The following is a 16,181-nucleotide window of genomic DNA, read 5'->3' on the forward strand; positions in this document are numbered from 1 at the left end:
TGGGTGATAGGTCTTGCTGATGTGTTTTTGATGCTTTGCATACCACTATATGTGGAGGACACCTACATATTTTTGTTAATATCCATGTAAGTTTTATATGTACAGACCTAATTGTGGTGTCTTTTTATAGGTTTATAGATAGGTTTAACTGTCTTCCCTTGCAATACAAAGTATATAGGTGTTTCTGTTAAGGTACTACTGTACAGTATTTTTATTCTAAAATCATATTTAATTGACTTATATTAAATGCCATAGGGCAAATGCCTTATGGCATGAGTTGCAGTACAAGGTATGAGATTATATACAGTATTGAATTAGGGTTGTCATACAGATGCATCATATTTTGCTAGTTACCAATGCGTACAGGATTACTAGTACCAGTATATAAGAAGGTGCATATTTGGATACAGCAGTGAATAGTGATTACCCCAGACAACGGTACTGTAGTTATCTTGACTCAAGCTCTGCAAAATCATTGTCTTGACGAGGTTGTTACTTGGAAAATTTTATCATTTAGATAATTATAGCCTAGTTTGAGATATATTTAATAATTTATTAATTTGTACTTTTTTGATTGCCTAATTTATATTTTATTTAATAATTTATGTTTCTTGTTTTGCAGAGTCCCGGTGTAGGTGGCATTGGTCAGCCCACCCTGTCAGGAACTTACAATTTTGGTGGCCCAGGAGTTGGTCAGGGAATGGATGGCAATGTGGGTCAGGCCAATGCTGGAATGGGACCTGGGCAACGACCAATGGGAATGGGAATGCCACCTCGTTATCCTAATCAAGAAATGATGGGTATAATGGGTTCTATGCCTCGGGGCCCACAACCTGGGCCTGGGCCTACGGGTCCTGGGACTCAGGGAGTTCCGGGTGGCCCACCTGTTGGCCCTCCTGGCCCAATGGGTGGTGCTCCTGGTGGTCCAGGGCAGATGGTTCCAGGTCAACCAAGACCTAACCCAGCTGACCCTGAAAAAAGAAAATTGATACAGCAGCAGCTAGTTCTCCTCCTTCATGCCCACAAGTGCCAGCGACGTGAAAGTCAGGCAAATGGAGAGGTGAGGCAGGTGAGTAGATAACGTAGGGACTTTTGTCTCTGGGTTTTACTCTGCTCCTTTATCTGTGTGTTTGTCATAGCCTAATAGTATTTAGTGAGTAGGTAAGTGTGTTTTTTGTGTGTAATTATCTAACTGTAGTTACAGAATGAAAGCTAAGCCTGTTATGTCCCATCTTTCTTTAATATTTGCTGTATAAAGTTTCGAAGCTTCTAGTGATGTTGGCATACACTACCCTCTCATTTATCGGATTTCATCCATCTACCACTGCATAAACAATGTGTTGAGTGAATTGAAACACCTTTTGCTGGTTGACCACTCAGTGGCTTCCCATAGCATCACCTTAGGTATTCACTATGTGAATAAACATGGAGGACTCCTGGGCCATTAGCATCTCAAGAGGCATCTGTCATTATCTATTCGAACTATCAGGAGCAAGGACTAACATCTTGCAGGACTTGTGGGTATCATGTATGGGCGCCTAACAGCTTGGTGGACAGCACTTCGGATTCGTAGTCCTGAGGTTCCGGGTTCGATCCCCGGTAGTGGTGGAAACAAATGGGCAAAATGTTTCTTTCACCCTGATGACCCTGTTACCTTAGCAGTAAATAGGTACCTGGGAGTTAGACAGCTGCTACGGGCTGCTTCCTGGGGGGGGGGGGGGGTTGTAGCAAAACGGAGGCCTGGTCCAGGACCAGGCCACGGGGACGCTAAGCCCCGAAATCATCTCAAGATAACCTCAAGATAAGGAGATAGATCATTGACCAAGATTTCTTAAATTTCATCATATCAGTGACCCCTAAATGTGATGAGTCCCAGCTGAGAACCTAAACTAAAAAAATGATTATCCACACATTGTATATAATATTTACTTATTCTTACATAAAGTAATTGATAATACATAGGACTGCTCTCATTATTTTTGTTTTGTTTTAAATTCATAAGTGTAATTTTTGTACTTTGGGAACTCCTCTCAAAGACTACCTTACGTTAAGGAAAACCTGCCTCAGCACTTAAAAGAGGGTTAAAAAAGATGTACACTTATAGAGAAATGCAGTATTTGTTACAAACAAATACCAAATCAAACTCAATACTAAATACAATCAACCAAATTATCACATCACTGCTTCCCTCATTCTGTAATGAATACAAATACATGTGCATGTTATTTGGATCACAGTCTACTCAAAGTTCAGGCAAGCAAGCATGAACAGTAGATGGCCATTAGTGCAGCCAGGTTTTAAATCCAAGAGGAGGGTAATTCAACATTAAATTTAAAGTTAAATTATTAATTGGGTAATAATAAGCAATGACCACAGAAATAACCTGGGAAGAACAGCTAAGTAATGCAAATCTAAGTCATTACCTGAAAGGGAACAGGCACAGTAACACTAGACATATGCTCGCCATATACCACTAAGAAAAACAGAGAAAAAGTGTAAATTAGAAATATGAACAGTACTCTCTCTCTTTTAGGTGAAGAAAAAAGATCACAGACCCACTCAAACACTCAACTCTATCCCAAGAACAGCATGGAAGGCCATGTAGAGAAATTGAAGTTATTGAAATGAAACTGCAAGTATAAAATTCAGGAGAGAGAAATTGAGTAAAAAGCCATCGATGGAATTAGGATAACTGCAAATATTTATTCTATGCAAAATCTAGATCAAAGCCTATATCTAGTTTTCATTTGTACTAAAAAAATGATTACCCCCCTCTTGCAATTTTATTGGTAGGTTTTCCCTTAGTAAGAGGTAGTCTGAGACACCCACTTTCACTCCCGTCCCCCTTGAGGGAGGCATGAATGCTTGTTCCTGGTAGGACTGAAAAGGTAGTCAGTAGATACCCTGTGAGATGGTATTGATCCTGAAATATATGTGCTTAATTTAAGCTTTATGGAATTACCGATGGGCAACCTCCCTCGTTGTTTAGGCTAGTTTGTCTTTCTAACTTGCAGAGCACTCCTATCACATCCAGTGTAATCCAGGAACAAAAAAAAAACAGAAATTAGTCACGTTTCCACTTGAAAGCTTAAACTTATGGTATTTGATATTTGGTTTATATGCCAGTAGGAAGTTGAAGAGTTGTGGACCTTTGATTATGCTTATAGCACCCGTACTTTTAATTTAAATTATTATAAAGTTCATACATATGTTTCCCTCTAGTATGTTGCGATTTTATATTGCAGGTTTGGAACATGATTTTCCTGTATTTTTCACATGTACATTATGAAATATCTCTAATGTCCATGTCAAGGCATACAATTTTAGTGTTTTGAGATGACCCCATTTAAGAGCTTAATTAATTATGAGTGGGCAGTAATTTTATATATAAATTATATAAATATATCTATATATTTTAGATATAAGCTCTGTATTTTCTAGCTTATATTCTCTTATCTTTACTGCTTTGAAGGGGGATGTGAGAACTGAACACTTGCATTCAGCATCAGTACTTTGTAGAGCACCATCATTGGTGTTTAGTTCCTTGTCTTGAATGTTATTAAAAGCCACCCTATTATTTTCCTGGCTGACACTGATTGCTTTATTGGGATCTAAACACTAAGACATCTGACACTATTCCTAAATCTTTGGTTGGGTCTCTAAATTTGACCATGTTTTGTACCCTGTATCCCTTTTAATGTAAGTTTTCTCCATATCAAATTATTGCAATTGTAATGTGACTCAACAATAATAATATTTTACATTCCTCACTGGAAAACTTTGTTGATATATGTTTCTAATTTTCTATGTATTCAGAGACAATTTTCATGCTGATTTTGGTGTCATCAGTGAAGATACAAAAAAAAAAAAAAAAAAAAATGTGAGTTGTGTTGGTTTCTTTTCTAAGATGATGTGGAAGACAAATAGTGGGACTGAGTTTTGCACCTTATACATGGTGGATTTTGTTTGACTTACTGTCACAATTGGCAGTTTAAGAACATTTGTAATCCACCTCTCTACCAGTTATGGTAGCCGTCCCATTTTTCTCTTTGTGCTCTAGCCTTCAGAACACTTGCTTGCAACTTGTACGCCTTTTATATGGAGAGCCCCCTTCGGCTCCCTAAAGCTTACCGGGCTAATATATATGTACTGTATTAGACTGTGGCATCAATCAATTCAGTGAGGTTCTTGCCTACCGGGAACCATGAGCCTGAACCTGGCCCCCCTCAGAGAGGCTCGAGGAGCAATGGCCTCTAGAAACCCTCATGTGGTTGGAAGCATTCCATGTCTCACATCAACCGGGTTAGGCACCCAGAAAGGTAGGCATCCCGAAACAAACTACAGCTGGTTAAAAATTGCAACTGAAAGCTGAACTAGCAAGCAGAATTCCCTAAACCGAAAACTAGCAAACAAGCATGATGTCACCATCGCCGCCGCACCATTGTCTGCGCAGCTTCCCCCTTCCCGGGAGGGGGATGGGGAATACCAAAATCCCCCGTGCCAGCTATCCAACCCCAGTTATGAAGCTGATGTGCTGGGTAGAGGTCGTTTGACTCTGGCTCCAATCTTTTAGCAGGTGCTGTGCCTTGTGGTGTTGTGCTGTGGTATGGTGGTATGCAAGCCAGGTATAATTCATGAAGTACTGGGGCTGCATGCGCCTAACGCCACCTTTCCTAGGTGGTCTGTAAGTACTGCCCTTGCGGTTTGGGGTTACCTTCCACAAACTGTCTGGTGTGGCTACAGGACCACTTGTATTATTTGGGTGTCCCTCTGCTAGGCCCCTGTGATTGTACACATCACAGGGGTTCAGCTTTTGTTTGTTTGTTTGTTTGGTACTTCTGGGATAACCAGTTAGCAGTACCTTGCCTGGGCTTCCCTTAGCAGTCAGCCCAAGGGCCCTGGAAAACCCATTGGGGCTCATTGGTCCAATGGATTGAGTTTTAAGGTTGTTCTGTCCTCTGGTCTCAGGGTGACACTCACTGCTTTTGCCTCCACCATGCTACCTGTACGTTCAATGACATCTCTGACCCAGAGTCCTGCGACTGGTGTTCCTTGCTTGTACACCAATTCACCCAGTCCACTGATATTGATATTCGGGTGCAGGTAGCTTCAGCATTGCATGCGAGGTTTAGGTTGCTGTGCTGTGTTGGTTGTCTTTCTGGATGCCCCAAGGCTGTCCTGTACCTTGCTGCCTGTTATAGGGACCCAGATTTGGGGGCATTAGTCGTCTCGACCTTGGTTTCATCCGCGCCCCCTTGTCCTTCCCATTCTGTTGTTTGTTTTCCCCCCTCCCCCCTCTGTTGTCGACTCCCAAACATCTGAGGGTTTCAGAGTCAAGGCAGGGTTTTGATGGTGGTAAGACTCGGGTGGTTTCGGGGGCTGCCCTTCCGGTTCAGCAGCAGAGGCATTAAAGCCCGTTCCTCCTGCTGGGGCTTTTGGGAAAGACCAGTGAGCCTCCCTTCTTCCTACTTTACCGGTGGACTCTGCCTTTTCTCCAGAGGCAGTGGAGGCACAGTTTCTTTCAGCTTTCAGTATATCAGCTTTATTTGCTGATATACTGTAGAAATTTGAAGTTTTTTTTTTTTAAATCTTTCGCTTGCATCACAAACATTCGAATTTATAGATTTTAGACATAAGGACATCCAGTACCAACAGTCAGGCTTTGGGTTGAGACCTGAGGGGGCAGGTAAAAACCTGAATGGTACAATAGGCCAGAAGAGCCAAAGACCTCAAAATTCTTAGGGCAAACACAGAGCCCTCACTCTGCAGGATGAGGTCGAAATTAAAGGGAGCATAGCCACCGAACGGAGGCCCATGTTCCCCTTTTTTATTCCATGGAGGAATAGACCACATGCCTGAGGGCATTCATTCCCCAAGCACTAGATTGGTAAAGGAAAAATCGGGGCACAGGCCATAAAGCAAGCTGCTTGGAGTCCTGGTTGAAGTGGCAAGATAAACCACCCAGGTGAGCATCAACTAACATCCAAAATTGAAAACCCCAAAACACCACAGGAGCCTAAGGTCCTAAGGTGCACTTAAGAGGAAGATTAATATGTATTTTGAAAACTTGACATAACAGGCAGAGCAGCTAAAGTACCTGGAATGACTCAATAGACCAAAAGAGCAGAAGTGAGAAGATGGACCACCACCAGTGCCCAAGAAGTAAGCCGAAGAAGAATGATGGCATGCCGGGTAAACACACAAGAAAAGTTGATGAGGGATCATACCCCTGAGATAAAGCAAGCCTGGAGATAAACCATCTACAGATGGATTCAGAACCCATTCCTGGGCCACAGACCAGGAAGAGGGGACACAAACACTGACCATACAGTACTGTCATGGTGCTGCAGAAGTGATTTAAAAAATTCATTGGCAAACACCCTTACCAATTTTTATTGTATTTTTTCTGAGAGTGTGTGAATTTATTTTTTATTTTTAGCTTATTAGAGGTTGCATAGTTTGGATTATATCCAAAGCTAGTTCTGCCTGCTTTCCCCTAGAAGATTTAGGCATGATCTTCCAGGGTGTGGCACTGGTTCTCTGCCTAATGCTGTATGATACTCTGATGTCACAGACATACATGAATTTAGGACTTAACAAAAGCAATTTAATTGCACAGTATACCAGTTTTCCCAACATTCTCTTGGACCAATTTTCTATGCTACAAACATATAAATTAATGTATATATATATTTTTTCAGCTCATTAAATGATTGTAAAATACATTTTGGCACCTATATAAGATAAAGTATATGTTAAAGAAAACTTAAAACAAAGAAAAAATTTGATAATAAATACAGGCCTTCAAGATACCTTGGCTGCTCTTGCTACTGCTATTTAACAAAGCATGTAATTTTTATTATTATGTATGTATGCATGCTAATTGTATAGCCATTGATAGTTGTCAGATGTCTTTAATACAATCAAAGTACTAAATCACATCTTTTATTTCTTCTTCTTCTTCTTTAGAAATCTTACAGGTACTGACAAGCTTCCTTAATGTTTATGCAATACAGTTTTGTTATTTAATGTTAATTTCCAAGCATGCATGTCTGTGTTTATGAATGTATATGGACATAAGCATATACTGTACTTCATGTGTGTGTGTGTGTGAATAAACATCTAACTTATTTTGGTGATTCTTAAACTGTAAAATTGGTCTCATCTTTGATTGCCTGGCATTGTGGTGATGTGAGACGTGTCCAGTGTGCACGTGGTACAGTACTTGGCTGTTTTAAATAGATAAAAGCTGATCAAATGTGTGTAGGATGGACAGTTATTTTGTTAAAAGGTTCAAGTACCACTAGTCCTATGGATCAGTGGGTTGCTGCTGTGGTTGACTGCTGGAGTGTGGTGGTATTTGTTTATCTCTGATGCTATATACAGTAGCTTGGTAGGCTATGTGGTGGGTGGTTCACCCTCCATAGTACCCTGCAGGACTCCATGTGAGTGTCATCACCTGCTGGTGCCTACACGTTTGTTCCAGTTCATTTGAAGCTATAGTGAAGCTATAGTGATTGCCACAAAATTTAATAGAGGTAAATTCATTGATAGAGAAGTTACATACTGCACCAACACCTGTAAAATTCATGTAAGGGTATTATATACTGTATATGCAAGAATTATGTTTTTACCATGCAGTCAAGAAATTATTTTGACAAATTTCCATTTAAGGTAAAAAAACATGCATTAATAAACTGCTACTGTATGCAAATGTAAATACATATCAAGACAGGCTAGTTTGCTACTCTGCATGGAAAAGGCTTTCTGCATCATTATGGTAATAACATACACTGTAATGCAAGCCTTACTTTTGTTTTTGCTATAAAATAAAGCAATCATTTCCAACCATTGTTCTCCCATAATACCAAACAGTAATGAATAGCAGAATAAACCTAAAGCGTGTCTAAATATACTTAGCAGTTCTCCGTAACCACTCGCACCCAGTTCACCTCGGATGTGGGATGGGCGCATGCCAAGAACACAAGAATACTAGTACCTGTTCTCTATTGCAAAATTTTCTTCCTTTATACCATATAATAGAATAATCAATTGTAAATATTTACATATAATTATAAAATAACTTAAATAATTGCTGAGCATCTATTAAAATTATTAAGAAATTGTTGAATGTAAGGAAATGTTTTTCTTAGTGGCTCCCTGTAGCTAGCTGCACTGAGATTCCACTGCTATTAGTTGCATGAGCTCTTGCAAGTACCATAGACCAAAGGCCAAAACCTGGCCCCTCACCAAAAAATCAAGCTGCCAGAAAAGAAGCAAATAAAAACTGACAACTGCAAGGTTCACAGAAGGCAAACAAATAATGTGGCAAATGACTGCAAACTATCAACCCATTAGTTAGGTTATGCAAACCCTAGTAAGAGCTGATCATTGCTCGGTGGTGGCAGCAGTACAAGAGCTGCTGGCTTCCCATCAACAGTCCTCAGTCCTGAGCTAAGGGTCTCGGTGGTTCTTTACTTCTTGCCTCGCGTGCCGATAGGTGGTACTCGCTCACTCTTTGGAATCTGCTTGAGCCTGTCTCTTAGATTTTTGTCCCCTCTTTGTCTATTGCTGCTTGCAGAATCTGCAGTTGTGCAGTATCTGCAGGCAGTTTAATCTAGTTGCTGTCCCATGTCGGACTTGTTAGTTCTCCGGGGAACCAACTGCATGCCTTTTGGGTCAAGATCTCACAAACAAAGCCTGGCCGGGCTTGGGGATTAGAAGAACTCCAAGAAGCCCATTCAGGTACAATCCAGGTATATAACTGAAATGTCAAAACTAAAGCATGGGCAAACACTATACATCAATAAACTAAATGAGCTGAAAAGAAGTCTGCAACTGCTTCCCAAAGAAGAGGAGTGGGCAACATGGGCATAGCCTCCAATGCCTGCAACACCCGGCATCAATTTCAAAATATCCAGGTCACATTGGAACTGAGTAGAGAAATTTCAATCAAACCCCAGAAGAGGAAAATAGAAACCAAGTGAACATAGATCCTGTGAACCTCTGCAGTCAGGGCTCCAGAAAGAAAAGGCAATTGCACAAGGAGCTACCACATACTCACATCCCCGGGCAGGACTGGAAAAAGTAGGCAAGCCTGAAGCGGCTCAAACAAGGCATCACGTAAGAAAACCTAAAAGACAAAGTCCACCAAATGCTGGGTCAAGCTCCCAAAGCAACGTATTGGTTGTCTGCAAGCCAAGATGAATCGGGGATCACATAACTGCATCCAAAAGAGCAAAGCTGACTTGTTGAACCCAGCATCTTGTGAGAGCAAAAAAGTGAAGTCCCAATCCCACAGAGGGGAACAAAAATGATCCAACTGAGCTGAACATGGTGAAAGGTGTGATGAGGGAAACCACCTGAAACAATATGCAATCAAGGACTCTATCAAGACAGAAACAGACCTGGGGAAGAGTAGCTTAGGAAACGAGCCCTAAATCAATGGAAGATGGGAAAAATCCCCTTTCTGGCCAAAATAAAACTTTCAGAGGGAAACCAAAGACCAAGAGGATTTGAAAGGCATCCAGGGACCCACCTTGGAATTCTCCCCAGCTCTGGAAGCCCCAAATAAAGACTGGGTCAGAGCCGTGTTCTACGCTTGGACAGACAGGAAGGCATCTCTACAAACTAAAGGATCTGAGCCAAATCCACTCTCCTGAGAGAGAGAGAGAAGGCTCTGGGTTCCAGTGTGAAGCAGTGGCTGAAAGTGAAAGGGATAATTCCCAAAGAAGGCTGAGCTACACCCACAGCTAAACACAGCTCTGATCCTGAAACACAGAACAAGGGGGTTGGGAGATAGTTCTAACAAACAATGCTAGAAGGACCAGGGCAAGTAGGAGGAGGGGTGAATGCAGAACAGGTGGAATCAATCAGCCACTCCACCTTTAAATCACTAAACAGCAAAAGGGGCTGATCCCAGGGCAAAGAGTAAGTAAAGAGAAAAGTGAAATGGCTCCTGCCTTTTAAGCCTTGTTATTACAAAAATATGAAATAAATAAAGATGTGGGATTGGTTCATCTCTAGCCCCAACCACGGCGGTGTCCGTGTTTGGAGTCCCTGTGCCTTCATTAACAACCTCAAGGTAAACTCCGGAGCCAGAGCTCCTAGGGCAGCTAATTCATTGTTGCCTTCAACTTCGTTCTGACAGTTCCTGCGACGGTGCTGGAACCAATTGTATTGGCTTTTACCTTTCCATTGGAGACTTTCAGCGCAGTGGAGAGGGGGGGGACCTGCTGCATGGGTAACAGCTTTTCCTCCATATCAACCTACCCTAGTTTTGCAAATACTGCAGCAATACTTTGGTCAATGAGTGGCCTGGAGAGAGAGGCCACTCCAGACCAACAACTAGAGTGCAACTCCAGTCTCCTGAGACTGGTGGATGCCTACTACTACTACTACCAGGATTGGCTAAATCAGAGACCCAGTGAACATGAACTTTGCAGGCCTCAGGGGTGGAAGGTGTTACTCATCCAACAGGCAGGAAAGCAGACAGTATGCGTATTAATAACGGTAGTAGGCCCAAGAGAAACTACAAGCGAGAAGCGTTATTCAATAAATTCAATTTTAATAATAAAAGGATTGACTGTGAGAAAATAAACGGAACTTACATTCAATGGGAAAATGTTCTAAGTAATATAAAATCCTACACAAGGAATAGAAAAACTGACTTCTGAAGTATATGAAGTCTGTCTGAAACATGTTCCTTTGAGAAAAGCCAGAAAGAGGTCCAATGTAGGAAGAGAACGCGGACACCACTACTAAAGAAGGAAAAAATTAACGGAAATTCTTAAGCAGACACGACTTTCCATACAAAGAAGGAATAATTTAAACTGGGAGATCGAAGAAATCGAACAGAGACTGAAGCATTATTATCAGACTGAAGAAAGGCAACTAGAACAGAAAGCAATTCAAGAAATAAAGAAAAATATTTATATATATTTCTTCACGTATGCTAAATCAAAAGCAAAAACCACAGCCAGTATTGGACCTATTTGTATTAGTGAAGGTTCATACACTGAGGATGACAAAGAAATTAGTGAAATCTTAAAAAAGCAGTATGAGGACATATTTAGCACTTTGATACACAGCATGAAAGTGGAAGATCCAGGCAACTTCTTTATGCGTGATATCCAAACTCCTGTAAATATAACTGATATCAACACGAGCTTGATAGATTTTTAAAGAGAAATTGTCAATATGCCCATGCACTCAGCCCCGGGTCCAGACTCATGGAATTCAATATTTATAAAGAAATGCAAAGTGCCAATAGCACAAGCACTCAATATATTGTGGAGGAAGAGCTTGGGCACGCGGAAGATACCAGATGCGCTTAAAGCAGCAGACATAGCCCCTTTACACGAGAGAGGGAGCAAAGCATTGGTAAAGAATTATAGACCAGTTGCACTAACATCTCAAATAATAAAAGTATTTGAGAAAGTGATCAGGAGTCAGATCACTAATTTCATGGAAACCAATGACCTCTACAATCCAGGCCAACCTGGATTTAGAGCGGGAAAATCATGCCTGTCACAGCTACTTGACCATTATGACAAAAATCACTGAGGCATTAGAATAAAAACAGATTGCAAATGTGGTATACAAAGATTTCACAAAGGCATTCGATAAATGTGACCATGGAGGGATAGCACACAAAATGAGGCCAGTGGGAATAACTGGTAAAGTAGGACCCTGGATACTCGTTTTTTTGTCGAACAGAACACAAAGAGTAACAGTCAACCATATAAAATAGAGTCCAAGCGCAGTTAAAAGCTCTGTAACTCAAGGTACAGTCCTTGCTAAACTGCTTTTTCCTTATTCTCATGTCAGATATAGACTCAAATACAAGGCACAGCTTTGTATCATCCTTTGCAGATGACACAAAAATCAGCATGAAAATTACCTCTGCTGAAGATATTGAAAAACTACAAGGAGATATTAATAAAGTTTTCGACTGGGCATCAGAAAATAACATGATTTAACAGCGCTAAATTCAAGGTACTCAGATACGGTAAAAATGAGAATCTTAAGCATAATACAGGGTACAAAACACAATCAAATTTGCCCATAGTAGGAAAGTAACATGTAAAGGATTTGGGAATAATGATGTCTGATGACCTAACGTTTAGGGAGCATAACCAAGCAAATATTGCGTCAGCCAGACAAATGATAGGATGAATTACGAGAAATTTCAAATCCAGGGATCCTATCACAATGGTTGTGCTCTTCAAATCACTTGTGCTGTCCCATCTTGAGTACTGCTCGGTACACACTTCCCCCTTCAGAGCATGAGAGATTGCAGAAACAGAGGAAGTACAGAGAACAGATACAGCATACATAGACGTGATAAAACACTTAAATTATTGGGATTGTCTCAAAGCCCTTCAAATGTACTCGTTAGAAAGACGACAAGAGCGATATAAAATAATATACACATGGAAAATAGTGGAGGACCAGATCCCAAATCTACACAGTAAAATAGCAACATACTGTAGTGAACGATATGAAAGAAAATGCAGAATAGAACCAGTGAAGAGCAGGGGGTGCCATAGGCACAATCAGAGAACACTGTATGAACATCAGAGGTCTGCGATTGTTCAACATCCTCTCGGCGTGCATAAGAAATGTTTCTGGGACAACCGTGGACATCTTCAAAGGAAAACTAGATAGTTTTCTCCAAGGAGTGCCAGACCAACCAGGCTGTGGTGGGTATGTGGACCTGCGGGCCGCTCCAAGCCTGGTAAACCAAACTCTCACAAGTCAAGCCTGGCCTCGGGCCGGGCTTGGGGAGTAGAAGAACTCCCAGAACCCCATCAACCAGGTATGAATGATCATCATTACATATCAAAAACCAATTGACATTCCTTGAACTTGCGCAAGTAGCAAGTGCAGGTTCAGTGGGTTGTCTAGTGACAATCCACACAATAGACACACACAAGGCTTTCCAAGTCTTGAGGGTAATGACCAAGCAGGCAATCAGGTGCTAGGGACACTTACTGGATGAACCGACACCGAACGATGCACAAAGAAAAATGCAGCTGTAAATGCTGTCAGCGGTATGCAATATGTACAAACACATATGCCCCTAGTGCTTCCATTACTCAATAAACCCCTGAATGCCTTCCAATCTCAGAGACTCATAAAGGAGACAAGAGACCTTATACTAAGTGTGAGGCACTCTTCACAGGAGGCTGACTTCTTTGAGACAAACACTAAACCTACCAGGGTTCATGGCACGGGCATCATCAACGAATGCCCAGAAAAGGGCAAGATGAACAGTTTCCAAAGTCCACAAAAAGTAAGCCTTGTAAGTACATACATTTGAAGCAAATCCTAAAGTCTGTAAGATACACATGTAATTGCCTTCCCATCCCCCCCCCCCCTTACAGGACAAAATCCAAAAGATGCCCAGTGCTTATCAAGAAAATCCATGCCTCGAAAAACTGATAACTTGTTGAATGGTCAAACAAGTCTGACATCAGGCTCATGACTGAGGATTGTTGACAGGAGAACCCAGCAGCTCCTGTGGTACTGCCACTTTTTTGTCAGTAAGCTATTAGGGTGGTGTATGACCTGACTTCTGGGCGGTTAGTTTGCCAAGTCATTTGCTGAATTGTGTTTACTTTGTTATCCTTACAACTGTCCATTTTGTTTACTTCCTTTCTGTGGGGGGGGTTTAATCCTTTGGTGAGGGTGATCGTGAATTCTATGTTCCCTGCACATCTGCGAGGGGGAGGCCAGGTTTGGCCTCTGATCTCTGGTAGGATTTTGAGGACTTGCAAGAGTTGATATGGCAGGTATGGAGCTGATTTACAGGTATGGAGCTATCCAAGTACAGCTAGCTATAAGGAACACCATTTGGCCCCTCCAGAAAAAACATGTACAGCATTTTGCTGCCCCTTCAATCCACATTTACTTTGAAGATGGTGCATGCTGGGAGAGCAATTGTTAATAATTTATTTTTGTTTTTATATTTTGTACTAGTATATATTACAGTACCAATTTGCAAACATATAAATGTAACTAAAACAAAATTTAAGTAAACAGATGTATAGATGGAAAATTATTATAAACTTTGTTCAGTGATTTGGTAGCTTGCTCAATGTTGGTTGTGTTGTGCAAGCTGATCTCAGAATTCAAGCATATTACCTTTCTTGGTTTGCATATTTATTGATGACAGCTGGTTATTTTTTAATAATATATTTGTATAACTATCATCCTAATCAGATCATTGCTGGAAAATGTAAGAGGAATTTGTTCTGGATATTGCTTATTATTCTTTTTTATTAATTTATAATTTTGTTAATCAATTTATATTTTTTCCACAGTGCAACCTACCTCACTGCAAAACTATGAAGAATGTATTGACTCACATGACCACTTGCCAAGCGGGTAAGTCATGTCCAGTTCCTCACTGTGCGTCATCCAGACAAATTATATCCCATTGGAAGAACTGTGCCCGTCAAGACTGTCCAGTGTGTGAACCTTTAAAACAAGCAGATAAAAAGCAGCCTGGAGCTGGAGGTTGTTCAGGGCAGATAGCAACAACTGTGTCCCAATCCGGCCCCAGCCCAGGAGGGGTTCCAGTGCCTCTATCTGGTCCTCCTGGACCACCAGGACCCCCTGGTCCACCTGGTGTTGCAGGTCAGATGCCAACAGGGCCTCCAGGGCAAAATGCTGGACCAAGACCTGGAGGTGTAAAGCGAGTGTATGAGGGGGACACGTTACAGCCAGCCATGTCTGGTCCCCCAGGACCAACGGACTCTTTAATGAGAAATTTAAGACCACAGGTGCCTAGTGTTGGGGGAATGCCTACTAATGCCCAGCAGGGAGCGCCTGGAAATGTTCCAGGTGGGCCCACAGGTGTACCTGGAGCACCAGGGGGTATGCCTGGGCAGATGGTGCGACCAGGTGTACCTAACAAGGGACCTGAGGGAACTATGATGGGCACTTCCACTCCCCAGGGAATGAGCTCCCCTGGGATGATGGTCAGAGGGCCTAATGCTTTGTCTGGACCATTGAATACTCCTCAGCAACAGCAGCAAATAATTGGCAAGCCCGCAAGTGTTGGCATCAATCAAAACAATCCTGTTGTGAGTACAATGGTGAGTATCTATCCTGAAGGATTCCCACTGCTTAAGTACATTTACTTTTGTGTTTATATATCCTGAGTTTTTATTAATATCTCTATTTACTTTCTTCTAAGGTACGTGTACTTAAGGATTTGCCTTTGCAGTCTTTACAGTCTTTACCTGATTCCTGGTTGAATCTGCCAAATCAACCTGCACAGTTGCCTGGTGGCTTTGGAGCTGTTACTGCCAAGCCTGTTAAGGGGACCAAAGAATGGCACCAAAGTATATCAAATGAGCTGAGAAATCATCTTGTACACAAGCTGTAAGTTAACTTCTTTGCACTTAAACTATAATTTGATTAAGTTGTTTATATAATAAAGAATCTGTAATACAGATTAAGTCAGGTACAATACTTTTCTCTTTATTATGTTACATAAGAATGAGTCTAAATAATCTATTTTGTCCATTTGCACTTTATGATTGAGAATATAGGGTGTATGCTCCCTGTATTCTCAATCATAAAAACCAAAACCTCCCCATGGTGGTTTTGGTGATTGTTGTATTATTTATTGATTGTTGTATGGCCTATTGATTAATGTATGACCTATTTTGTTCTCTTTGCTCATTTTTTGTAACACTCTTTCCCCTCATAACATGGTTCTTCTTCATTGCAGAGTTCTAATTCATGATTATTTATAACAATATGTGTATATGTTAAATGTTTCTTCTTTTATTATTGTTTTATGACATCATTAACATATACTACAGGCATGATGTTAGACCTTAACAGCTCAGTTGTGGATGTGTTCATTGACCTGTATGGCCCACTTTAAATGTTTCTAAACTGCATTTTTATTATATTCTTCCATTTTATATTACCCCCATATCCAAGCCATCATTATTCTTTTGCATTTAATTTTGTACATTCTTTGTCATCATTCTGTACTTGCTTTCTGCCCATATTATTGTTTTCTTATTAGGTATTTAAAAAAAAGGAATACAGTTTTCAGTGAATTTCAGAACTGCACCACCAAGTTTCTGCAGTAAGCAAGGTCCTGCTGTTTTTATTGAGAGGGCATTGAAGTCAGAAAGTAGAAAAGTTTGCATTTA

General features: G+C 41.0%; 1 protein-coding gene across 7 annotated transcripts in view; it reads left to right on the forward strand.

The window, feature by feature from the left end:
• nej (nejire) overlaps positions 1–16,181 on the forward strand; it is a 131,838-nt gene that overhangs the window by 59,598 nt on the left and 56,059 nt on the right. For 4 of the 7 annotated variants that reach the window (XM_045765149.2, XM_069311245.1, XM_045765157.2 and 1 more), the window contains 3 exons: positions 623–1,069; positions 14,328–15,104; positions 15,206–15,393. In XM_045765149.2, coding sequence (XP_045621105.1) covers positions 623–1,069; positions 14,328–15,104; positions 15,206–15,393 — 1,412 coding nt within the window. The remainder of the gene's footprint in view (positions 1–622; positions 1,070–14,327; positions 15,105–15,205; positions 15,394–16,181) is intronic. The other 3 variants (XM_069311249.1, XM_045765155.2, XM_069311247.1) reach the window with 2 other exon arrangements.

The sequence above is a fragment of the Procambarus clarkii genome, chromosome 69, assembly GCF_040958095.1.
Source record: "Procambarus clarkii isolate CNS0578487 chromosome 69, FALCON_Pclarkii_2.0, whole genome shotgun sequence".
Classification (NCBI taxonomy): domain Eukaryota; kingdom Metazoa; phylum Arthropoda; class Malacostraca; order Decapoda; family Cambaridae; genus Procambarus; species Procambarus clarkii.